This window comes from Thunnus thynnus, chromosome 22 (assembly GCF_963924715.1).
Source record: "Thunnus thynnus chromosome 22, fThuThy2.1, whole genome shotgun sequence".
NCBI classification, from domain to species: Eukaryota; Metazoa; Chordata; class Actinopteri; order Scombriformes; family Scombridae; genus Thunnus; species Thunnus thynnus.
The window spans coordinates 1580851-1608823 of NC_089538.1; the positions used below are offsets into that span (position 1 = coordinate 1580851).

At 37.1% G+C, this 27973-nt stretch overlaps 1 protein-coding gene and 1 long non-coding RNA gene across 3 annotated transcripts; one reads left to right on the top strand and one right to left on the bottom strand.

Moving 5' to 3' along the window:
- Positions 1–144: 144 nt before the first annotated feature.
- On the bottom strand, positions 145–25514 carry si:ch73-40a2.1 (tyrosine-protein kinase receptor TYRO3). 2 transcript variants are annotated; one of them, XM_067580313.1, is made up of 15 exons: positions 21623–21868; positions 19719–19780; positions 18295–18913; positions 14723–14878; positions 13723–14052; positions 12535–12727; positions 11702–11796; positions 10773–10877; positions 9238–9318; positions 9054–9146; positions 6876–6997; positions 5541–5650; positions 5066–5225; positions 4735–4871; positions 145–1850 (listed from the first exon to the last, which is right to left on the bottom strand). In XM_067580313.1, the coding sequence occupies exons 1-15, from the start codon at positions 21726–21728 to the stop codon at positions 1520–1522; spliced, it is 2700 nt and encodes an 899-aa protein (XP_067436414.1). In that variant the 5' UTR covers positions 21729–21868; the 3' UTR covers positions 145–1519. The 2 variants fall into 2 exon arrangements, with proteins under 2 accessions (XP_067436414.1, XP_067436415.1); XM_067580314.1 differs by lacking the exons at positions 18295–18913; positions 21623–21868 and adding an exon at positions 25307–25514.
- On the top strand, positions 16856–20929 carry LOC137174831 (uncharacterized). Its single transcript, XR_010925478.1, has 2 exons — positions 16856–17529; positions 18303–20929. It is a non-coding gene; the product is annotated as an uncharacterized lncRNA (long non-coding RNA).
- Positions 25515–27973: the final 2459 nt, after the last annotated feature.

Sequence of the window (27973 nt, forward strand, 5' to 3'; positions counted from 1 at the left end):
TAAAGCAGTGCTGGGATTTGTAGTTTAATAAGAAAAACAATTTGAAAAACAGCATATTGTACAGTAGTCTACAATTTCTGGGGGCAAAATAATATACAATCTAATATATAATATATATTAAGCCTTATTTTTTTCAAGCAGCTGCTAGGGCTGGGTGATATGGGAAAAAATAATATTTCTATAATTGTTAAGTTCATATTAATACACTTGCATACTTACTATTTTAAGTATTTTAAACCACACGGTAGAGTTCAACTTTGAGTCATCAAGTCAAATTTTCATAATATATATGTACTTTTGTATTCCATGTCTCACTTTGCAACATATTAACCTTTTTTCATTTATTTATACATTGGTAATACCTATGCATAACATTTTATAGCTTATCATTCCTCAACACATGAATTCTGTAAGTTACAATATCTAAATATAAAGACATTGTCTTGATAGCTGAATTATTACCCAGTCTTAGCAGGAGCAGTACCTTTTTTGAATAGGCCTTTTTCACAGCAGACATTTTGATATGCCACAGTATGAAACGCGTAGGTCTAAATGATAAAAACAATGAAAGCTGAGTTTCATTTAGCTGCTTCAGTTTCAGGGTTGTGGCATTATGTATGTTGGCTCAGTGCCATTGCTTACTGGACACTTCAATAGAACAGAGCTATCATTAATGTTAATAGTAACACCTGTGCTTTTATGGCAAGTCAAAATGTCTGTTGTGAAAAAAACAATGTTTGATGACATGGTGTATGGATACACATTCAACCCACACTATGCAGGGTTGAATGTGCATTTACAGCATTTACAGACTCAAAAGTGCAATTAAAGGTTCATACATGTATGGAAGACCATTTCCACCAGAAAAATAAAAATAAACAGATTAAATGTCAGGATTGATGAAATGGTGATGGTAGACCAAAATTATGAGATACTGTGCCAAAATGTATGAGGTATAAAGTTAATTTAAAATTAAAACTTAATTATGATAGAGTAAGTCACAATTTAGAATTTCTCAGTAAAAATTATGAGATAGTCACAGTTTGGACTATCTTCTAATTCTGACTAAGTTTCTCCCTTCTCATCATTTTGTCATTTTCTTATCACCATTCTGACTTCATATCTCATTACTTTGATTTATTTCATTTCAAAAGTCAACATTTGGACCTATTATCTCATAATTATATCTTCGTATCTAATAATTTTGATTTAACATTAGTATTTTTGCTTCAATCATCCCTAATATTTCATGATTGTCCTTTTCCTGACAGTAATGGACTTCCATACACTCCTGTGCCTTTTCTAGTAACATATATTTTCTAGAAACAGATATACATTTTTAGTGCAAAATTCAGTAAAAGATTTTAGTTTCTGATTCTCACTTTTTATCAATGTCCAGATCTAGGAAGGGAGGGCATCTGTGGTGGCCAATCAGACTCCAATGGGAGCCTCTGCCACCCCTGGATGTCCCCTCCCAATCTGGAAATGCCTCTGAGTGGTTTACACATACATACAGTTTTTAGTGATTATCATCCACTTTAACTGCTGAGCCAGTGATATGCTTAAGGTAGCCATCCTCTACTTCCACATCCTCATCTCTGACTGCAGCAGCACCCACAGGAGTAGGCAAGTAGACATTTTCCCATCTTCCCCCAGAGTCTGTCTGTGGATCTTGAGAGGCAGCAGCAGTGGCGGCAGCAACCTCCAGGCCCTGGTTGATGTAGCTGGCCTCCTGGCTAGCCTCCAGGACCGGCAGCTCAGACAGAAGACCTTTCAGTGACTCGCCCAGTTCCCTGAAGCCAGGCCTCCGGGTCGGCTCCTTATCCCAGCAGCTCCGCATGACTTCATAACTGTGTTTGGTTTAAGGAGAGGCAGTAGGCAGTGAGCAGAGTAGAAATATACATACTGTAGATTTTAAAAATAGCAGCAGCATTATAAGGAGCATTGTGTGTATGAATAAACATATTTGCTGTATATAGTATACAAACACAACTTGTTAAAAAACTTAAAATACAAGAACTGTAGCAAAATCCTTAATTGTATTGAAGCTGCAAGGATTAGTCGATTAATTGATTAGTTGCCAACTATTACATTAATTGCCAACAGTTTTCATAACTAATTCATTGATTTTTGGTTTTCGGTTGTTTTGGGGGTTTTTTAAAGAGAAAATTGTCCAAATTCTTTCACTTATCGTTGTGACAGTTAGTCAGGACAAAAGATGACATTTGAGGATGTCTCCTGAGGTTTTGGGAAACAATGATTGAATATTTTCACCATTTTCTGACATTTTATGGACCAAAAAACTAATCAATTAATAGAGAAAATAATCAACACATTCATTGGTAATGAAAATAATGGTGATTTCCAGCCCTAAATTGTATAATATCATTAATATTTGAAGAATATTGGTATAACTGTAAAAACTGAACATGTACATATGTGAATAAAATGTAACATCAATGCATAAATAAAGTGATGCACTTGATATTAACAAATCAAGTAAAAGTTTACAACTGAAAAGTAGTTACAAAAATAGGTGCTACTATAGGTGCTGTAATGCAACTATATTGTATTAAAAATATTCATCTGACAGTATAAATACTGAAAAAGGTGAAGCCCATTAGGACTGACAATTGCAAGTCAAAGCAATCATGTATTAAATTATCAAGAAAAGTATTACATCACTATTTTCGACTCATTTAAGGGAACAGTTCATATCTATTCCTCACATTAATTCAGTTACTAAAAACATTTGCTTAAAGCTTTACTAATCATTATTTTTACATTATCAAGGCATATCAATAGATAAAATGACCACATTTATATATTAAAAGACTCACTCAGAGTGAGGACATGACAGAGAATTATTAGCAACTCTGCAGTTCACTAAAATTCTATAGTCTAGTCTTTTACTCTTTTAGCTCATTGTTTTGTTTTCCAGCCCACAAGATCTGCATTTATCAACCTCGTTTCCCGCAGATACAGGTCAAATAGAAAAAATTGATGTGGAAATCTGTGCGAAGGGATTGCTAAAGTGAGTGAACAAACTAATAAATTGTGAGGAAATATTTGGAGCACTCATATCATAACATCTGGCATATCAGAATAAAAGGGTAGATGGATTAAGATAGTGTTAAGGTTAATGTAATTTGTTATCTATACCCACTGAATAAAATAATTGCTCCCGAAAAATGGAATACAAGCTGGCAATCAGATCTGTATATAAATTAGCCTTATTTGCATAACTTACAGTAATAAATTCAAATATTGTAGCATTTTCACAGTTTGACGCATATTCAGACCCACTGCACAATACCTGCCCAGCACCAAACAGACAGACAGACAAATTTAGTTACTAGCTGGTGAACACAGTGGAGCATTTAGCGTAGAGTGAATATCAGTGTTAAAAGGTTGCTCCTCTCCCTTTTCACTGGGCCCTGGTTCCCAACATTACTTGTGTTTTGTGTATTGGATCACTAATTTCAGTCCAATGTTTCTGTTCATTTACACAAATGATGGAATACAGGTTTCAGTTGAGTAGTTTGTGTTTCACAATGTTACATTTTGTTGAAGGACTTCAGTCCTGTTGAGAGTTTTGTGATAGTAAAGCACATCATCTGCTTAAGCAGTGATGGTGACAACAGGTGTGCATCACTATTATTACTAGCTGCGCTAAGCAGTGAGTCACTAGGCTCTGTCAAGTTGAGGTAGGACAGATAAAACTGTTCTGTAGTAAATGACACACTATGCACAGTATAGTTTGGTGCACTCATGGCCATGTGTGTGTGACCAGAGGAAATAGTGATTGTCAGCATTAACAGAGAAATTCATTCAATGAATCTTGTTCTATATGTTTTGAAAACTTTGTATCATTGGCTAATGATATAGCTACTCTAGACGGCTTTACCCTTGCCTTCAGCTCTGCCATAAGGAATCTGGTATCTTTGATCAGGATATGTCCTTTTACTCCCACATAAAACAAATCTCAAGGACTGCCTTTTTTTACAATTACGTAATATTGCAAAAGTCAGGCACATCCTGTCTCAAAAAGATGCAGAAAAACCAGTCCACGCATTTCTCCAGCAGACTCTTCAGCTGGTCCGGAATGCAGCTGCACGTGTAATGACAAAAACTAGGAAAAGAGATCCTATTTCTCCCATTTTACCTTCTCTGCACTGGCTCCCTGGCTTCCTTCTCTCTCAACCCAACTGGTTAAGGTTTCTTCCCGTTAAATGGGAGTTTTTCCTTACCGCTGTCGACAAGTGCTTGCTCATGGGGGAATGTTGTGTCTCTGTAAATTAAAGGGTACAGTCTAGACCTGCTCTATGTGTAAAGTGCCCTGAGATAACTTTTGCTATGATTTGGTTATATAAATAAAATTGAACTTAATTAAATTGAATTGTAGCTCACCCTGTGGTAACCTGAGTAGATTGTACGTTCCAGTTAGGTGAGGCTGAGAAGGTAAAAGGCTGGTCACTGGCCAAGTGGGTGGCAGTTTGCTGTGAGGCTGCAGAGTTTATTTGTTTGTTTGTTTGTTTTGTGGCGGCACTACAATTGGATGTATCATTTTATATATACCTTTACATGCATGAATATTGTGGTGACATGGCTACTCCTGTATCTGTTGCAAAAATCCCTCTTCTGTTGAGAAACGCAATGCATCCACAGTAGTGTGAAAATGGAATTCCTCCTTTGTTTAGCACATTCAGTTAAGATGAAGTAGAAGGAACTCACAGTTTCTGGTCACAATCCTCTGGTGGTTTGAGTCTGTGTCCTGACACCAGCAGGTCCAACAGCTCATGGTTGTGGACTCCAGGATAGGGAGTCCTGCCCCGGGTCACAATCTCCCACATTGTCACCCCAAATGACCACTGAGAAGACAGGAGCAAGAAATCAAAGTTTCACATACTCAAAGTACAAATTCAGACATTCAGTCAATGTCACAACTAAACAAGACTGAATCAGCTCTGTGCTTTCAAAGCTGCTTACTTTTAACAGAGGCTAAAAGCTCTCCTGCTTATGTCCCACTACAACAAAGTGGTCTTCCACTTAACACTGAACTCACCACATCACTTTTGGTGGTGTAGATGGACTCAGACAGGCTCTCAATGGACATCCACTTGATTGGCACACGGATTGCTACTTTCTGACGATAATAATTGTTGCTGTAGATTTTCTTGGACAGGCCAAAGTCAGCCACACACACCCTCAGGTCATCACCCAGCCTGTGGATAATAAAACAAAAAGTAAAAAAGTACATTTGGATAATCAGCACAGGCTAAGGCTATGCTCTCTGGAGTCAGATCAAAGAGTTCAAATGCACTATTTTGAATATTTTATCCCAAAACCCACAGTTTCCTGTGAGGCCCTCATTCTGTTTCATTGAAGTTTCTAGCAGCTTCCTTCCCAGATACAAGCCATGGTTGAATACCAATAGCTGAGGACAGAGACACAGTTATATATAAACAAGGAGTCCTTGATTTCTGTCTCCCCCAGCTCTAACACGACTCCCTCTCAGTGTCTCCCTCTGATGGACTTACATGCAGTTGCGTGCAGCCAAGTCTCTGTGCAGAAAACCCTGCGAGCTCAGATAGTCCATCCCTGCTGCAATGTCAATCATGAAGCGCAGGAGACTTTGATGGGGCACAAACTGGGAGAGAGGGTAGAGAGAGATTTATTCTGTTATTTATCTGAAATATTTCAGGGGAGGGGTGGGTTTTGATAAGGAGAATGATGGATGTAAAACTGTAGTATGTATGATGTAATGGAAAATCAAAAATCACAGTAGCATTTGGGAAAGCAATATTCATTTTGATTTTAGTTTTTTGACAAAAATACCTTTAGTCATATTTTTAGTTTATTTTGAAAAAACAAAGGCATTTTAGTCTAGTTTTTATCTTGAAATTTTATTTTCATTTTCATCATGCATTTTGAATTTTTATGTCTTCGAAGCATTCTGAGGCTACAACTGTCAACATCTTTGATCTGTACAGTTAGCATGGCTACAGGTGTAGCTCTTGTTTATAGTGAAGTTGTTCACTACAATACAATTTGTCTGGTTTAGCTTAAGAAAACCATCTAAAACAGTGGACAACATGCTGAAGATCTAAAATGATCGACATTAATGCTGCACTCAGGGCAAACAGCAAACAAGGCATAATGTCATTAAACGTAGATCAACTTTCACCATAACAGAATGCAACATCATCATGCAAGGATTGTATAAAGCAAGCATGCATTCCTGATAGACTACTTTGAAATAAGAACAGAAAGATTTTACTGTTACAGTGCACAACTCAAACTGTCAGGATCAAGGTCTTTTAGTCTTTCTAAAGATATCTTGTGTGAAAATGTGATATTTTGTCCTGAGGGTGGTGCTAGAGGAAAGACTGAGGAGTGTCCAAAATGGAAAGGGTTCATTTCTGGGGGAACATAACTGTTCTCAGTAAATTTCATGACAATCTGCACTTTAGATTTTGATATTTTATGTGATCACATAGACGTTTTGGCTGCAGTGGTGATAGAGGAAAAGTCAGAGGGATCACTAAAACATTTGGATTCATCTGTGTGGACCTTGAGTATTGATACAAAACTTCATAGCATATGTCCAGTAGCCACACAGATATCTTGCTTACAAGCAGTCTGATTGTCTAACTGCCTGTGCTTTTTGCCCTGTTGTATTTCATTGTAGCAATTACTGGAGGACAATGTTACAATAGCCAATAGGAAGGATGGCAAAACCAGTCTTCTCTCGGTTCCAGGCATGGAGTCAAAAGTCTGAGTGTGCTTGTGTGTATCTGTCTAGGTAAGCATGTGCTGACATTGTTGCAATAAGCCCTGATTATGCCCATGCCCATCTGTTGACTGTATCTCACCATAGGAATATCACCATAGCGTGTAGCAATGAGGAAGCGGCGCAGGTCTCCATGTTTCATGTATGGCAAGATGACCAGAGGAACAGGCAGAGTAGAGTCCTGCTCTCTCTGTAAAGTGATCCCTGCAGGACAAACACATACACATGTCTTTCACAAGGTTGGTTGCTGTTGCAATAGAGGAGAGATGGCTAAACTGAGTATGTGGGTAGAGTGCCTCTAGAACCAGGTACAAACTGTATCAGATTTAGTTTTTCCATATCTGTGACTGAGAGTGCAACTCTTAGTCACATGAAACAACAGAGTCAGAGCAACAGAGCTAGGTCAGAAAATATATTTGCTGTCAAAATGGTAAAGACCATTTGATTTTTGAAATATCTGAGGATTCAAAATAACTTTAAGTGTTTAGAATTTAGAATATGAGGGATGACCCTAGCATAACTTACAAGTGAGGCAGTTTTGCCAAAACTGTGATAAAATGTGCCAATGGCTAATCTAGTGAGTTACTGATTTATTGGCTGATTTACTTTCAAACCTGTAGCTATGGTCATAAGCTTTGGGTAGTGGCTGAAGAATGAAGAATGACACAGACACAGATGCAGCCTAAATGTGATTCCTTTGCAGGTTTACTAGGCTAAACCTTAGCGATAGGATGAGGAGCTCAGGCATCCAATATGAGCTGGAGTAGAATTCCTTTCAATGCGAGGAAACATTGAAAGCCAGTTGAGGTAGTTTGAGCACCCAATAAGGATGTTTCTCAGATGCCTCCCTGTGGAGGTATTCTGTCAAACTGGGAGGAGACCCCACAGCCTCCAGTCGCATGGTTGCTATGCTTTCTTTTACACCAACAATGATGCGTTTGTAGCATTTGAATGTTGACATTGTGGCTTAGCATTTGGTTGTCAACTGGGAGTTGATGTATTGTTTGCATGTAGGGTGTGTAGGCCATGGCTGTTGGTATGATTCTCAGAAGGCTAACAGTTTATGACGGCGTTATATCTGGTTTCTATTGGACTACAGCATGCTTGCTGATGATATATTGTTTGCAGTCACCATGTTTATTTCAACTGTTTGTTCGTGGAATGGTTCTTGCTATAAGGAGTCTTTAGAGTGCTGATATTGTTACTTTGTTAACATGATATATTTTCTGATGTGCTAAGTGGACCACCCCAAGACATAGATTCAGCCTTTTGAGCATGGATTTTCATTGTTGACCTTTAGAAACAGTTCTCTATATGGTAAAGAAAATCTAAGCTCAAATGTCCACATACTTGCTTTTGGATATTTCATCCAATTCGCTGACTTTCATTCATCAGCAAATATACATCGTTCATATATGGCAAGCCATTCAACACTAAGCTCTGTCTTGGTACAGCACCTCCCATCCTCTCCCAGAGAGGAGGACAGGAATGGTGTATGGTGAAAACCCGGACAAGACAAGAGACTGACTGAACCAAGAGTCAGTGAACGGCTGGAGAAATCCAACATCAGAAACCATCTTTGAACAGAGACAGGAGTTATCATCTCCCCTTATGTACAACTACTTGTTATTACTTGACAAAGGTCCACCACCATCTCTATTAATCAAATAAAGACCATAAGATGTGGTTGAAAGCTCTGAAAAGTCGTAAGTGGACCTTTGAGCTCAAGTTCTCAGTCCACTGTTGACCAAATCAATAGTGCGTCTATAAAGCACAACTTTTGATATTAACTTTGAATCAAATGACAACTTAAAGTACTGCCATTCCCACTGGGAATCAACAGCTTTCTGTTTCTTTCTTTCCTTCTGTGCGGCTTTCAGCCAATTTCAGCCCAAGATTTTGATTTGCCAATCTGTAAGGTTGACTCCCAACTAACCAAACAAACCAAGCGATAATTGCCTACAACTTGATAAGCTAATAAGGTGTGTCCAATTTCAAATGCACACCTCCTTTGAAAGACACAGTAAACAAACACCTAAAAGTCAGAGCCTAAAGGCTAGTAGATTGAACCTGTGCCCCAATGCAAGTATCAACCCATTCTAAAACTAAACAAGTGACCAGCATGCAATGGATTCTAGGATACTGCAAACAGCAAAGGACACACAGGTTGTGTCCTAAAAATTGAGGAACATGTTATTACAGTCCAATCGAAAACACCCAACAGTTAAACATCTCAGTAGTGGTAGGTGGTGTATCTTACCAAGTAGTCTGACCACATTATCATGATCAAAGTTCTTCATGATTTCTGCCTCACTCAAAAAGTCATGTAAGTCTTCCTGGCTGTGGATTCCAACTAGACGTGCAGGACAGAAAAAAAATCATGAAAATAAGAAACAGTAGAGTACAGTTTTGATAAAGAGTATAGGCTATCATTCAGTACACACCTCTCATGGTCTTCACAGCAACCTTGATATCCATACCTTCCTGTGGTGTAAAGACCCCTTCATAGACTGAGCCAAACTCTCCTGTAGAGAAGAAAAGGACAGATATTATCACCATCTTTAAATGTGGATGTCTGATGTTGAAAGTTTTTTGGTTAACTGTTTTTAAAGGATATCATTGATGTCTATAACTATGGTTTTCAGCGTACTGAAATTTGTCAATGACCTCACAAATCAATCACCTCTCTTGTTGAAGTTGCACTAGGGTGTAGGAAGTGAACAGAGTTAATTCCTGTATTACCCCTGTAGACTCTTGGGTTACACTGTCACATGAAGAATAAAGTAGTTCAATAAATGTCTGCACCTGGTTCTAGCCTTGATTAGCATCACAATCCTGACCCTACGGTTTTGGGATGAAAATGTTAGTTGGTCAGTGGTCCACCGCTTTGGTCCCAATGGAAATATCCCAGTAAAGCTTTAATGGTTTGCCATGAAATTTTGTGCAGACCTGACGGTACCAAGAGGATGAATCCTAATGACTTTGGTGATCCCCTGACTTTTCATCTAGCACCACCAGTTGGTCAAAATTTATATTTGTCTAATACTTTGGTTTATGACCAAATATCTGCAAAACTGATGGCATTCCAGCCTCAGCTACACTTCTACACTCAGGTGTTTAGTGCTAATTAGCAAGTGTTAGCAAGCTAACATACTAAAGTAACATGGTAAATATTACCTGCTAAACATCAGCATGTTAACATTGTCACTGTTGGCATGTTGCCATGCTGATGTTAGCATTTAGTATAAATCATCCACTGAGAATCATTTTAGCCTGACTGGACGTCAGGCTAAAAGTGTCAGACCAATAATCTGAACTACAGAGAGCATTCAGATGAAGATTTGACTTACTACCTCTTAAAAGTTCCTAAACCTCATTAACAACTATTCAAAGAAGCTATCATAGATACAGTATAAAATGAATCTGCAACATCATGGCCTTTTTCTCACCTGTAATTGGCTCAAAAGTTGTTTGTTTGTTTATTTTAGTGGATAGTGTAGGGTTGAGTGAGAAATTATTCACTAATTCATTTTTCAAAGATTTCTAATTCTAATGGCAGTGTATATACAGAGGACTTTTTAGGCTCTGTACATTTGCCAAAATAGATTCTTGGCCATTCCGGTCACTCTGATGGTCATGCATAGCTGCAGTTGATTTGGTTAGCAAACACCCCTTGTTCACTGTTTTTTATACATTGTGACATATTTTGAGCTCAATATATGGAGTATAATCACTGGAGAATGTGTGGAAGACCATAAAAAAGTCAGACAACACTATGCAATATAGTGGATATCAAATTATTTGGGACTGGGTTTGTCCAGTCAGGTGTAAGAAGAGCTCATACTGATGTGTAAGCAGAAAAGACAGGTGTCATACATCCACAGTATTATATACCCTATTGGGAGTCTGCAAAACACTGGTCCAGCATTGCAAGGCTAGACAAAACAGGATCGTTGTTGATGAGGAATCATGGACTGACCTTTGCCAAGCTCCTTGCCCAGTGTGAGTTGGTTTCTCTCTACCAGGACTTCCTTCAGGCTGTCCAACAGCCTGCCACTAATCCCCTCCAACAACTGGACCACGCCTTCAAATGTCATAAAATAAAGAGACTTTAATGTGTGCAGGGCTCATTAAATTTTTCCTATGTAACACAATGTCATCATAGTACATAAACATGTACATGTATGTGCTGCAAAAACATACACCATGTATGTTATTATGTTCTGTTTTATTTTTTATGTTTAAAATATATATTTTGGAGGGTCAAATATATATTATTAGATATGTGTCAAAAGTACTGAGCATCGAGTATCAAACATCCAGCTCATGTCACACTGACACATTTGAGCACGGGACTACTTTTTCCTCAGTTTTCAAATTTGCCAGGTTAAAGGAACACATTGATTTTCCATCAAAGCACACAAGTAGATGAGAGGATTGGTATCCAATTCATCTTTGTGCGTACTGTACAGATAAAATCAGTGTCTTGTTTGCATGATGGTCAATATATAGGCGGACAGAAGTTGTGTGTACTAGCTATAAAATATTCACAGCTGTGTGCAAAAAGAGATTAAAATTAAAAGTAATGAAACCAAGGAGGATTCACATTTAAAAGTATGGCAATCATGTTATATTTAATGTTCAGATTTTTTGTGATAATACACCAATACACACAGATTTGACTACATGCTAACCTGATCCATTTTCATAATTTCTCATGATAAGAGGCTTTCAGCTTGAATGAGAATTTCCATTCTGTCCTGACATTGGTATTATTCAGCAAACCACAAAGGAAGAAAACAAAACTTCCTGGGTTTGAGGAAACAGACATTCTGCTTTTGAGGGTTAGAGATGATGAAATAAAAATGGCAAAGTAATGACCTATTACTCTTCAGGAATATGACTTACTGTTGGCCTGCAGGGGTGCAGCCTCAGGCTCAGGTTGTTGACGCCGGTAGGTGATTCCACTGTTCATTGGCAAAAGCTCTACTTCCTGGTCAGACCTGCGTGAAAATATTTTTTGTCATTATCAGTAAAATTGTCATTGAACTTCAGTCATTATCACTTCATGTTCAAACTTCTCTGCACATCTGCAAAAATATATGTTTTAGCCAAGTACTCAATCATGGGAAAATAGACCAAAATGCCCTAAAACATTAAGTTGCACTGGAACAATTTGAATGCTCAAAAAAAAAAAGTGGCATCACAAGCCCCAAAATTAACTTTTTAGCCGATGTCACCACAACAGCTGCAGCTAATATTTTATCAAATTTAAAACATTTTTGATATACTTGTCTCATGGGAAAATATTTTTTGAAGAATGTGAACCCTGTGTTATAATGTCCAGTGCTACAACAATGAATTGCAGGAATGACAAGCTGAAATCATTTATTTCTTGCATGCAAAAATGACTGTATATTAAATGCCAATGTTTTAGAGCAGTCTAGCATAATAATCCACAACATTTTCAGTTTAATAAAAATGATTTGGTTACTATTGCGAATTGATATAATACAGTATTCAAACTATGGCCAGTTTATGAAAGACATTTGCTGTTCTAAACTTCTGTCTGAGAGTTCTGTCTCAAAATCATAGCCACAAACAAATGCAAAGATGTGTTTTATGTTATTACGTTGTTGGAATAAATCAGATTAAACACCAAAAATGGAGACAAGATTTTTTTTAAAGGCACAACAAGAAAGTGACCAGGCCAAAGAAAATGAAGTGGAAAGTCCATTTACCTGAGTTTACTATAGTTTCTGCGCATAACACAAACAGCAATGGGGACTATAGCCATGAGCAGCAGGCTGCCAAATAAAACACAGATTGTCAACCATATATAGAAGCGTCTCTGGTGCTGGGGAGCTGGTGTTATCTCATTCTCTGAGATTTGCATGTCTGGAGTCACAGTGATCACCACAGGAGGAATTTTCCCTGTAAGAAAAAAGAAGATTTTCCTGTGGCTCAGAAATGAACAGTACTTTTGGAATACTATTATTTTAAAGATTAATCTCCTGATTTTGTTGATATACCAAATAGCGCCCCCAAAATCTTAAAGCTGCACTAATCAATACTTTCTTATATTAACAGTGAGAGGTGTTGGTTGTAGTGATGAACTCACAGAGAATGACTCTGCAGTTCCCCTCAGCTCTACAGAGCTTTTTAGTGTCTCTCAGTTTAGCAACTAGCTGGTGATGATTGTGGAGCATTTAGCAGTGAAAGAGCCAGATATATGCTAATGTTGCTCTGTGTCTGCTGGACGTGTAAACAGACAGCTGTTTGTTGAGATGTTTAACAACCTAATAAGGAGATTTGTGTTTGCAGCTTGTTGCACTGCCCCAAAATGCAACTGCATATCAGCTCACTATTGATTTTCTGAAATTCAACTGTTAACTGTGCTTAATGTACCTTTAAAGCAAACCTATGTAACTATGTAATGAGTGGCCACGAGTGGCCATTACAGGAAAAAATGTGACAGTGTGTAACTGTGTGAGATGATAAAGTGAACTAACTCGTAGCATCAATTATATGGCGATATCTATCTAAAGTTTGCTAATATTAGCTAACATTAGCCACCATAAGCTAGTGATCATACCAGACCAATAAGGCTGTAGCTGCCCTGAGCGTGCAGAGTTGAACAAGTGTGTGTTTTATTGGTCATGAGTTTGACTTTTGATTTGCAAGAGGTGTTATTTCTATAACATAGTCTCACTTTAAATAAGAAAATTAAAGCATATTATAAAACTTATAGTTACTAGTTGGGAACTGATACCAGAATTGAACCCTCATAATTGAAAGCAAATATATCTGCCTCTTTGACCCCCGTACCCTAATTCCCCACCACATTATGGTTCTTAACTGTCTCTTTGCTGTTGTTCACTTTCTTGGACTACCTAATGTGTTGACATGATCTAATCAGGTTTACATACATCTATGGATGGTTACAGTGGCAGTGGATGAAGGTGACGCCCCCTGCAGTGTTGATATATCATTCCAGGCTTGCACTGACAGCCTGTAGTCACTCTGTGGGTTTAGTCCTGTGATGGTGACAGATGTGTTGGTGAGCCCTGATGAGTCTGGCAGGAAAACCACATCATCCTCACATGATCCCCACTGACTGCCAGTCTCTGCTTCCTTCTCACACTTGACTCGATACATCACTTCCTGTCTGCCTCCCAGGTCATGAGGAGAATCCCACGTTATGAGCACAGAGTCATTACGATGACTTGCTTTTACATTCACAGGGGCAGAAGGTGGCTCTGTGGAGGACAGGAAGAGAAGGACATGTCTTTTAATCAGTGTTGTATGATGGAGTTCATATTTGTATAAAATCCACTTAAAGGTACAGTATAATTTAGTGACATCTAGCAGAAAGGACTTAGCAGAAATCGGACAAACCAAACACTAGCTCTAGATAGGGCCTTTTGCGTTTTTCATGAGTTTTGCAGCTACCATAAGTTCTCCTACACCCTTGAAAGGGGAGGGGGAGGGGTATTCAGTAGGTTGCAATCTGCAATCTAACCACTAGATGCCACTAAATCCTACACACTGCACCTTTAATATATCTGACTAGGATCTAATCAGATTCAGGTCTTTGCATAAACGACTGTAGCATTGATCCATTTTAAAATAAATATAAGCTAACTGCATGAAATCCTTATAACCAAAAATATTTAAAGCCCCTGTGTATAGGATTTTTATGTAATCATAGCATCTTTCAAATCATTGTGATGGCGTAATGTCTAGCTTGTAGGAAAACGAAACAGTGGAGTGTATTGATGTCTGCTACAGTGTCTGTTTTGATATTACCAGTGGGGGGCGCCAGAGTTGACAATTTTCAAATTAACAGTCTTCATTGTCTAATCTAGTTAATTAGTTTCACAGTAGGATGACACTTTATTTCCAGTAAACCCACTCAGTGTTTCTTACTGGTGCAGCCAAGGTCTCCGGGGTCTTTTGGCAGGCGACTGAAACCCTGTAGACAGTCACACCTCTCTGATCCCTCCCTGTGAGTTCTGCTGTTTGGTGGGCACAGCCGGCATCCTCCACTCTCATTGGCTGGTTTGTAGTGATCCATCCTACATGCTGGTGAAACAGAGATAGTGGTATGTACAGTATATGATAATAATATGGCTTTTTTAAATGTGATTATAATATTTTCTTGGTTGCAGACTAAAAATCATCAGATTAAAATTTTACCCAGTTTGGGTCAATATAGCACAATACTGGCTTAATGTTACCCAGAAAGCCACTCAAGACAAGGGATTGTTTTGACCCAGTTTTTTTTTTTTTTTTTTTTTTTTAATTTATTTATTTATTTATTTTACTGTTGGGTTATTTACGGTTAATATCTTGTGTATCTTTTGAATGTCATATGCACATTGATTTGTTCAAGAAACAACACATTTGTGACAATTTTTAGCTAAAGTACTGGGTCAAAATAACAGATTGCTACTGAGTGAAGTTAATTCCATGTTGTATTGGTGCTATACTGACCCAAACGGTGTGGTGTGTAAGTAACCCCTACACTATTAAACATAGCACAGGAAATTAGTCAGATTTACTCATCTTTACAATTAACTCAGTATAAAAACACAACTTTTATAAAATCAAGACTATGCCATCTTTAGAAGAATAATTAAATATGACTCCTTTTACAAAGGAAAAGTTATATTCATGAGCAACTCGATGCATCCTTTACATGTGCTTTATAGAGGGGTTTTGCTGCTACAGCATCACTTGGTCTGGTATGACCGGTAGCTTATGGTGGATATTGTTAGTAAATGTTAGCAAACTTGCTGAAGCCTCATATAAGCTTCACATCAACTTTCAAATGCATTTCTGCATGAAAGTTAGTCTCCACTTCATACTCTTTCCCTATACATGTCTATTTTAACAAAATCTTAAGGACTTTATTGAAAATGAAGAACTGACTCCTCAAACTGAGAGAATGACTAGAAAGAAAATCTGACTGTAACATTTGTCAGCTAAACAGGGCAATAAAGTTAAGATATAAAGTTTTTTGTTTTCTCAGGACAGTGAATTTAACTCAGTTGGTTTTGTGTTGTCACGAATAATGAGAACAGTTTGAACAACATATTCTAGTTCTGTTTACTCAGCCAACAATATCTTAGAGTGTGTGGTTCATACAGGAAACATGGTAATGTAAATTACATCGGTTTAGCAATGCACAGGAAACAAAGGGAGAAAATAAAACCAGTGGGGACAAGCTGAAAAGGAAGAACATTATGGGAAAGAGGAAATGAAAGTCAACGTGAGATCCTTTTGGTGACTAACACTGTGAAATATTCGTGTCAGCACAACATATTGTGAAAAAAATGGCTGTGAGCTGTTCTGTTCCATGGCAACCTGATCCCTGTACATAGTGCTAATTTCAACAGCCAGCTGATGCAGATACATTGTGCAAAACTAAAATGTTGCTTATGTGACATCTATAGCAGTTCATAAAAAACAGGGCTGGTATTTCTCAAACATCTAAGAATTACACTAAGAATGCTCTAAAGTGCAAACTTGAAAAAAACAGTTCTTGTCTGAGTGTGAATAATAAGACACATTTATCAGGTGACTTACTCCTACTTACAGTGAAGTGTAAAAGTAGCTTTTAAGAGCATCTCTCAAGTAATCACATGATTGATCACATGAAGGAATAGCCAATCAGAGACACATCTGCCACATTATACATTCTTTTTAAAAATCCTTATAGTTTATGTTACTCTGCAAGAACATGTAATTATTCAAAATATAATTCTATAAATCTTCAAATCTCCAGAAATATTGAACATATGACATGAACAACAATCTAACATATTTATAATGTATAAATATATAAATAGGGATGAAATAACAGGAAATTGTCCTGTTTCAGTAGCATATTATTGATCATGACCCATTTAGTCCAATCTGACATTTATCAGGTGACTCTCTCTGACATTTAATGCCATTTCAAAGTCAAAAGAACTTTAATACTTTTTTTATTCTTTACTTTGTGAGTAAAACTTTTATCTTACGCTTAAGTACAAAATTTTACTTTTAGCAGTTTGATTAAATAGGGACCTAGATCATAACTGTGTTGCACATTAAAAACTTTTCCAGTATAACTGATGGTTTGCTCTGTGTTTGTCATTGCAACATGCCCTTAGTTCCTTGTACGCTTTTTGGATTTCATTGCCAGAGCCTTGGTTTGAAGTGACTGTTAATATTTCTTGTTGGAAAGTCAAAGAGTTCAAACAAAAGTAGAGATGTCCTGATCATGTTTTTGTAGGGCAATGAGGGTCAGATAACTGTGATCTGGAATGAGTGCCAGGTTGCAGTGACCTGTACCGATGCCAAACATGTCAGTCCACTGAACCAAAAACAGGAGACATCTGGACATATTGGAAAAAAGGTGGAATACCACACATACACTTAGTCCAGAGACGCCCGTTCAAATTTGGTTAAAGTCCAAAAATAAGTGAAACTGAAAAATGTCCCATTCTTCTTTAGAATTTAGGATAGCCAAAAAGTCTGGTAAACAGGATGAGACTTGTCATGCAACTACACATACACACACATAGCCTGTCTTCAGTATAAAAAGGCATGTCAAGTTCTGTAATGTTGGAATTTTGTCGTCGTGAAATAAAAGAGATTCCCCATCTGACACCTGTGTCTCGAACATCTGATTCCTCTGTCGTCCGCCTCTTCCTGCCACAACATTTTCACTCCTGATCTCGATCCAGGTCGTAACTAGTCTATTTATTTACTTGTTTACTGTTTTTGTTTCTATTTCGAGTTTCTAAATATTAATTCTATGTTTCTTTCTTTATTGCTTATTTATAAACGTTATATAATTTTTGATAGTGTTTGTGCACACAATGATACAGCTCTTATCTAGCTGTTGAATATCTGTATGTTTATTGATACATTTCAAATGACTGTTGCATTGACAATACTGTACTTTGGATTATATGAAATAGACATGCACACCTGTGTGACAGATGATTAGGGCCACATGAAAAAACAATTTTTGAGTTCTGATTAAAAAGAAAAGTTTCAATTTTTAATTTTCTAAAGTGTGAAATTAAGGTCAGAATTCTCAGGAAAAAAAAGATTTACAGTCAAGAATGCCAACCAACTAACTTTAATCTCAAAATCGTTTTATATTATTTATTACAATCAAAAATAAAATTATTTTCAATTTTTTTTAATATTTCTTTCTCTTATTAAATTATAAATTGTGCAAACTAACATCTACTTCCACTGTGGTATTTATTTATTGCGCCTGATATACTCATTTATGTTTCTAAGTACTTCTTCAGGGATGTTTAATTAATTAATTAATAATGAATTAATTTAATATGTTAAGATAAATGTGTTATGTATGTATATATACTGTTCAATAGGTATTAGTTAGTTAGTTAGTCAGTTAGTTGATAATAAAGAAATTGTGCACATGTGTGAAAAATATGAAATAATTGAAAAAAAGATCTTGTCACTGTCCTTACTTTGACAGGTATGGTTCATGGCTTGATGTCCAGGTTTGCAGGTACATCCCCCCTGCAGTGGACCCCACACTCCATCCACATTACACTCTCTAACAGGCGGAGAAACCACCATAGCTCCCTCCACACAGGAACCCGTAAGGGGCTCTGACCCGGCCCCTGTCCTTCCAAACGAGGTCAGGTCAGCCACGATCTCAGGGCACCTCCTGTAGTACAGCCTGATGGATGTCACCAGCACACATGTTCCTGAGTAGGAGAAGCCAATCTGGAAGCCTCTGCGGCTGACAGAGCCCAGGTTCAGAGCATGGCTGCGGTTCAGGTAGCTGCTTATCTGGTTCAGAGTGAATGTATTGGGGAGTGGCGTGGAGGTCTGGAGGTCCAGGACTGCCAACCTATTTTGAAACCTTGTGATGGGTGTATCAGAGTCTAAAAGATAAACCTTCAATGGGCTGAGCTGACCAGACTGCTCTACTTCCTGGGCAAATGCAATATCCATCAATAGATAGCGAGCATCTTTACGTTCCATCCACTGGCTTAAAACAGTTCTGCTTGTCTTTTTTCCACAAGCTTGGAGCACACGAACTGGACTCTCTGTGCCAACTCTTAGTGGAACTTCACCCCACTGGAGTATAGGAAAGATGCAAAATCAGTGAAAATCTGCACTGTAAAACTACAGGAAAACACAGCACCCTCTATACAAGACTGACCCTTGTGGAAGATACTTGAGGAATATTTCAGACCTGAAGTGAACAAGGTATACATTACATGTGGTAATTTGATTAAGCACAGTTCATTAATGAATATGCATCCACATATATATCCATATAAGCACAAGATAAACTGAAATAATAAAGGACTTGGAACTAGATTTTAACTCAGGGCCCTTTGACAAGATGGTCAAGTTTAGGCAATAAAGCAGGTGTCACTGCTGTAATTTCTGTGGTGCGTGCACTATTATCAAAGAATGCATCATTTATGAAATTACCACAAACACAACACGATGGAGCCTATCCTGTGAATAATGATTTTTATACATTTCTGTTCAAAATATCAGCCACAGGCAGCATCAATACAAAAGTCACAACCTTCCAAATTCCATTTTATGATTGATAATGTGGTACAATGCCAATTTAAATGGGTTAAAGTGTGATTAAAGAGCTGAAATGAATGAATCATGCATGGATTAATAACGTACCAGCTTATACAGTAACCCCACTCATAATGTTAGTAAGTAAATACAATCATACAGATTCACACAGTAAATGTTAACAACAAGCTCGAACAGATAAAATGAACTTTTGATGTCATTATTCAGCAACTTTTACTGTATTTAAAGGGACTTGTTATCATATTTTGATAAGTCATCATAATACATGTAGCAAGCCTTATGATTACATAAAACCTAGTCACTTGTCAACCAAACTTACCTCTTTGCTTGGCTCAGAAGTCCATCCCAGGTTGGTCCGTTTATCAGAATGGAAAATCTCCACTAAACAGAGGAAAGGAAAGAAAAGCCTGTTATGTCATGCTGGACTTTCCCTAATAGACATTTTCCTGTTTGACAGAACAGTGAGCTGGCCTGTCAGAAACACAGCAGCTCATTTCAAGAAGCATAGAAACATTGTACATATGTGCTTTATATTATGGCTGAAGCAGTACTGTGTTTTACATCGTATCATTCAGCGCTGCTCTTGATTCAGCACACTAATTCACCCAATTTCCCAAGTGTTCAGCTATCTTGCCGTCATCAGGGTGTTCTCTGAAATTGTTCTGCTTTCTAAATATACAAACATTTTTGAAGAGTTCAGTGGATTACATTAGCTTTTTTAAAACTTTATGAGGATATTCCAGTTAAAGGCAAAGTATGTTGAGGTTAACTGTAGGTTACATTGAAAATAGTTTGTGTTATTTTACAGTAACTATACTGTGTATACTATGTTTTTCAAATGAGGTTGAAAATATATAGATTATGTTATTTTGTACCAAAAATAAAGATTCAACACTTACTCATTGGTGATTTAAGTTGAAATGTTCCTAAGTATTGAAACATTAAGGCAATAGCCAAAAACGTTGAGGTAATAAAGCATGGTAATTTGGATAAGAGTTGCTTGATTTGTTTAATTCTGATGGACTTGATGGTTTTTATGTTTATTGTAATACTTTTATGTTGTCGAAGAATAGTTTTTGCATTCCCTTGTACTATATTTATGTTTTTAGGAAATACTTTTGCATTCTCTCACCGTGGTTTTTCCATTCTCTGATATTTTTTCATGTTTACACGTAGTTTCTGCATTACTTTACAGATTAAAATTTTACATATAAAAAATATGATCTGTTTGTAAATTATGATGCAGCGTTACAGGCTAAATTCCTCAACAGTGTATGAAGTAGTCAAACTTTAGCTCCACCTGAACCACCCACAACATTTAAATGCTGCTTACAGTAATGCATCAATAATAATAACTCAGTAATCTATTATATCTCACATTGAGAAGGGCCATTTTATTTTTGCTGACAATACTTTTGTACTTACACTGTTAATATATTTTTGAATGCAGGGCTTTTACTGCAGAATTTTACACTGTATTATTGCTACTCTTACTTCTGAATAATGAATGAATAATGATCTGAATACTTATTTATATAATATTCAAATGTCTCAAATTCAAAGAACAAAATATTCAGAGAGAAAATGAAAATGAATGTGAGGGAATGACGTTCCCACTGTAGCTCCACAGGGACTCTGTATTTTGGCTTTCTTTTTCTTTCTTTACTACTTCCATGGTCATAATATTCTAGTTTGAAAAATAATTTTCTTTTATAAAATGTCTTTTAATAATTTGAAAATCGACTCACTTCCTGAGACATGCCTCAGGTTTTGCTGTATGCAAACTAAATAGTGAAACCACTACTGTGTATTGAATTAAACTATACATGTTGCTAATTAACTACTATTAATATCTAACTACCATATAGGTCTACTGACTTCTATGGAATAGTTTGTGTGAGGGGATTTTTATTCTTACATACTAGTATAGAACTGTATTGGGCAACGGTTAGAGGATTAAAAAAACATTATATAGTAGACTCAAAGATGTATTTGTCACATACTCATACTTTCAATATGTACAGTGAAATATGATGTGGCATACTTTAAAGGATGTGCTACTAGGCTAATGTGCCATGAATTGCTATATCTTTTCCTGCAACACTTCCTGACAATGCTCTCACAGGCCACTGGAATGTACCTCAGAGTTTAGATGTATCATAATACCATCACATTAACTTTTCACACTGATATATACTAAAGATAGAACACGTGAACACTCACCCTCCTCTGCTTGATATTTTACGTCACAGTTGGCTTCCCATATCAATATCCACAATAGTATTGAAGTAGGCCAGACAGCCCACAGTATACTGTTACACACAGCCATGTCTTCAGCTTGCTAGAAGTGTGAATCATAATCCACAGCTGCCACTTACATCCTTGCAGCCTGTCAAGTCAGCTGTTCAGAGGGTAAGTCAAATGAGTGATGCCTGTGTTTACACTCTACTCATGATTTGACTCAAAGGAATGTTGTAATTAAAGTACAGAAATGAGCCCTCCTCCTCTGGAGAGGATGTCTACGCCCTGAGTTCTTGGAAATATGTGCTACTATTACACTCAACAATACAGTAAAACAATTCATCCAGAACACAGCACAAGATCATATATCAGAAACAATATACTAAACAAAATAGAAATATAACTAATGCTATAAATGCCTATGTAGCCCTAGATATTAAAACTAAGATGTAAATAAGTAACTTTATTGTGTTCTGCTTTATACTGAGAGGGGGGAAAGGATTTTGTCGTTCAGGTGTCATTCAAAAGTTATAAAAATAATTGGCAGCTGTTTTCTTGGTTGGAAATACAATCAACCAATCAGAGTTTTGGATGCAGGATTAAGAATGTGGATGTCATGTATCATGGTAACTTACATCATCGCAGCATGGATTCAGCAAGGATTCAGGTGCGCATTCAGGTGGAACATGAATAAATCTCACCTGCCAACAAAAATTACTGCCATGGACCGTGCAAAACATTTGAGAATTCGGGAAACTGTTTTGTACTATTTATAACATTGTGGTCGAACACAAGTGGAAGTAACTTTTCTAGCACAAAGCATAGAACACAATAACTAACTATTGTTTTAATGGCATTATTGACTGATTTTATTCAGTGTTAATGTTGAGGTGAAAATTTATTTAATAAAGGCTTATAAATGGAACTCATGTAGCCTATAGGATTTTCCTTTTTATATTACTTTAAGCCCATGGTTCTCACATTCAGAAAATACAAATAAAAAGTATGATAATGCCCCAATTCACAGGGCACGAGGGGTCACTGAATGGTAGCATATGATTCACATTATTTTCATACTCATCAAACCTTTCAGTGACTCCTCATGCACTCCCATCAAGATAGAAATGTTTAGTCATAGGTGATCACTCAGAACAACTTTGTATTAATTTACAGTGACCCTTCCCTCTAAGGGGACAAGTAGACCAAAACCATGCCAGGTAAATGCCCCCCAACACATAACAGAGCCACCAGATCCCCTCACTGTAGGAGTCAAGCATTCAGACCTTTACCGTTTTTTCCTTTAATTTGTCACCTGTCTGTATGTAAGCTTAGTTGTTAATTTGAAAAACTTCCTCTACTTTAATTCGGTTAGTTGGTGCAACTAAGAGTTATTTACTGGAATCAATCAGTCTACTTTTGTATAAGATTTTGTTTTTTGTTATTTTTCCAGCCCAAAAATACTTTCGGTCCATCATTGTGTAATCCTTTCTCACTTCCTCTATCTTTTCCTTTTTTAGAAATGTTGAGTGTGAGGAATTTTTGCTTATGTCATCCCCTTTGAAAGAAACATTCACCCACTATTTGCAAAAGGAGCTAACACTTTTAATGACCCTAAAATACATAATGGCATCAAATTATAAATTGATCAAAACCTGCATTTATAATATCTGCTAAGAAATTTGTTCAAATAATACCAGCATTTATGATGGTATGTCATCTATCCATCATCAGCAGTAGTTAAATCAGTTCTTTTTTAGTTTCAGTTACAGTCATGATCAGCGTTTGAGGTTTTGATTTTTTTTTTTTTATCCTCACTATACAGCATCATGTTTGCATGTTTTTAGCCTCTTTCAGCAATTGGTTTGGTTTTACAACCACCAGTTTATCATGTAGTTGATTCTCAGTGCTCTAATCAACCTTGTAGCAGCTGGGAGTTGTTTTCAGAAAGCTCAGATAGACAATACAGATAACATTAGCAACTAGCTAGGAAAGAAACTGAAGCATTTAGCAACTAAGAGAGTTTCTCAGGAATTAGGTGGACACCAAAACAGAGAAGAGGGAGAGTAAATGAGGACTTGGATTCATCATGGACATAAACACGAGTTCAAATGAATGCTAATGTTGCTGGATGTGTGAACAAGAGTTCTTCTAATCCCTCATGGCCAAAAACATAATAATGCAGCTTTAACTACTGAGTGCATATAGTCCACAAATGAATGCACAAATAGTGTATTAAGTAAACTGGCATTTATTTTTATACAAACCAGTGCAGTGCCTGTTCAAAATGTGAGTGTTCAGAACAGCCCGATTGCTTATTATTTCTCGAGAACCACATATATCTCTCTTCTCTCTTCTTTCAATAAAAAGCAAGGAATCTCTGTCTGTCTGCCTATCTGTCTGTATGTATGTATGTTTGTCCTTTAAATATCTCAAGAACCATTCATCCAATCTACTTCATACCTGGCAGGTGGATTGCTGGGGAATCAAGGAAGTGCAATGTTGATGTGATAAGTTGTTGTGATGAGCGGTTCTTGAGAAAGATATCAAAAATACCTCACAAAAAATTGCAATTGCAACCCACATTGTGGTCAGAGATGGGATTACATCTGTAATGATAAGAACTACTATAGAGAATGAACCTAAAAAGTTTAGAGAGTTAAGCTCTATTCCCGTTCCTCACACACAGGAACTTGCAGGATGTCTTAGGCACATTTTGAATGGGCACTACAGCTCATCCAATCAACTTCAGCTCAACTCAAAATTGTAGTCCCCAGATATTCTGCGTGTGAGACATTTAGGGAACATTGGTAAATTGTATTTTCTACTGATAGCTTGCATTTCATGTGTTTAGGGAGCATAGGTAAACTGTAGCGTCTACCAATAGTCTTCATGAGAGGCATTTAGGGGATGGGCACTGTTCTCTCTAGGTATTGAGAAATCATCCCATTCCAAACAGGCATTTTATGAATGGGCACAGCACTAGTATGTATCAATTGACAAATGTGTCAATTAAAATGATAAGGATCTAATAAATTAAATTGTTTAGGTCCATACAGAGACTTCACCATTGGTACTAAACTGAGGTTGAACTGTTGAAGCAGTTCATGGCCTTCCATTGGCTGATTCTGCTGTCAGTTCTGCCAATTTCACTGATTCTACACTCCTGTTGGCTAGTTTTAAGAGTCCTAATCTCTGCAGTTCAAAGGTCAAAGGTTGGAGTTTATGCAAATGAGCATAGTTTGTTTGATATGTACATGAGCCAGCACATGTAGTCAGCCTTACCGCCTAACTTGGTTAGCAGCATAATATGTCAATCTTTGTTTTTCTCTACTTTAATTTATACTGTGACTTTGCTGATGGAAACATTGCTGTTGCTGCTGTAAGAAACGATATTCTGTCATATTTAAAACATAAATCTATTCTAATCCTGTTCTGAATGTATTCTTTTTTAAAAATATAATTTAAAAAACCCAGTTCTTTGATAATGAAAAAGAACCAATGAGAGTATTGATAAATACTCTTATTTCTTTCATCTGGTGTTTTGTTCATTCCACAAATGCAGTCAACAAAGCAATATAACTCAGCACTATAACTACCATCTCTACTGTTATCAGATCATTAAATGCCTGCAGACAGAAACATGGTGAAAACTGTTGGTTACATTACCTTTAGATGCTGAAAATAATCTGAATCAAGCTGATGAGTGAAGGTGAAATGAATTAACAGCTTCAACCAGGAAACCAACCAGAAGAAGAACAAACATGTATACAACACTCTTGACTTTATATACATCTTTAACCGGAAGTGTTCTTAAGGAAATCTGATCACAGAACAGCAGCTCTGAACTTTGGAACGAAGAATCTGGAACAAAAGTCAAACATAAACAGACAGTATAGATCTTTTGTTCTCTTCTCAGGAAATAAAAAGTGCTGAGATGGCATTAATGCAGTCTGTTGTATCTCTGTGATATGTGCAAAATGGACAAATAAATTGTTTGTGGATACGCTAAAGATAAAATTCTAACCACACAGTTGAATAGTGGCTGCAGCCTGACTATAGGAGGATGAGAAACATCAGTTTAAATACATTCACTATAAGCATGTTTTACTAGTGTTTCATGATTATTTTTTTATGGCACACAGTGCATTTTTTAAATAAATATTGTAATGATAAAAGTCCAAAATTGTGTGAAAATACATAGTTTTTAGTCAAATAACATCAAATTTTCTTAGGGGAGGGCCCCCAAACCCCCCAACCAAAACCCCTGCGGACCTTTGACTTGGTTATTTTATTTGACCACTGCAGATCTGATTGTTTAATCAACTGGATAGCATCATAAAACAATAACAATCATATCATATCAGCAAAATAGTGCAGAACAAGAAAAATGCCGTCAGTATTCTATTGAATATAGCTTAGCTATGGATACACATCCTTCTGCTTTTGCCAGTACCCCCAGACTTTTTCCTTGGTGGGCTGCTCTCATTTTCCATTGAAACAATTAATAAGAATGCTTTCTGATTGGCTGCTGTTCGATACCTTATTGAAGTTTGACTGTCTAATTTCTAACAGTTGCATTTGTTTAACACTCATAAATATAATTTCTATTCACATGTTTTTTTTGCTCCCATGCTTTGATATTCCAACTGTCCAGTTAAATCAAATCTGTTAATTGGCATCCAATGATATGCTTTTTTAATGGTTCAACTCAGAATAATAATCAACATTTATATTCAGGGGAGACAATTAGCCTACATTTAAACTGATGGAGGGTGGTAAGGGACGTGGATAATGGATAGGGGGGTGCTGACCCAAAAAAGGTTGAGAACCACTGCTTTAATTGGAATGTCCCAAAACTAACAGCCAACCCAATTCTATTCTCAGGTAGAGGGGTGAGGTTTAATAGTAAACTAATAGGTCCCAGGCTTTGGAGAAATGGAGAAGCAAATTATCACCGTCAAGTGGACATTGAATATTCTGCAAGAACAATAATGTTCATAACTTAGTGGTTAATGACCAGTTATCCTATGGTTTGGACTTTTGGGATCTACAAGAGGAAAATATGAGTCTGTGTATTGTATTGTGTATTACTGCACTTCTCCTCACTTACCCCTCTGAATATTCCAGAAAAAGAAGTGAAACCTTACTACTATTATTTGTTTACGAAGCCTGCAGAAACTTCCTGAAGCTGACCAATCAGAACAGAGTGGGCTCATCAGGAGGCGGGCCTTAAAGAGACAGGAGCTAAAAAGGCCTGTTTCAGACAGAGGCTAAACTGAGGGGCTGCATAAAGGTCCAGTACAAGATAGATAAGGAGTTTTTAACTGGAAATCATGCAAATAAATTAAAGTCGAGCCCCAGAATATACATATAGACCTGGAAATATTAACATCAAGGTGAGAACTGATAAACTAGCACGTGCCTTTTCTTTTGATTGCTTGTGTAAACAAGTGAAGTGGCCATTAGAGTTTTTAAGCCTGTACACTCGCAAGCCACGACTCAGGCCTTCAACAGGGGTTGTAGTTTACACTTTGGTTTATGTTGCAGAGTGAGAGTGTGTGTGAGTGTGGGCGCACAATATATTAAGACATAAGATAAAATCCTAATAGGAGGCATATACCTTCATTATACTTCTTAATCTTATTGGAGGCAAAGTCAGTTATTCTTAGTTTTCAGAGTAAGGGAACAGAGGTTGCAGTAATTTATAAGTACAGGTAATAGCGCCATTAAATTTGAAACCGTACCCCTGGCCCTGCCCAATTACCTCGCAAGGCAGCTGGATTCGCAAGATCACAACATCACGCATGAATCCATCTTGTCAGGCTTTAAGTTATGCGCTTGTGACCAAACCACTGGTGGTTCGGACTAATTAGTGTCACGAATCCAGCTGCCTCACAACATATGATGGTGATAGACAATGATAGACAGATGGTTCATCCAATGACCTGCCAAGTATTTTGTTTTCTGTAGTGCCTGCCCTTTTCCAAACAGTTTCCATGGAGGATTTCTCAGATGGTTCTGGCACATCAGGTTACCACCCATAGTACTATAACACATAGCAGATTCACATAATATTATATAGCTACATGGGACGAGTGTTACACTCATGTTTAGAGCAGCAGAAAAAATCGTAAAATTTGAAAGTGTATGGTGCAGGCCATCTCTGATATGGAACAGTAGTCATCTTCTATCTTGGGGAAAACCATTCACCAACAAAACTTGGGAAGATAAAGATATTAAAACCCTTCCAGATATTAATGGGTCAAACACTATCCTTAACTTTGTCCTGGTTTGTGCTTTCTTGAGAAAGGAAAGCATATGCTCAGATAGACA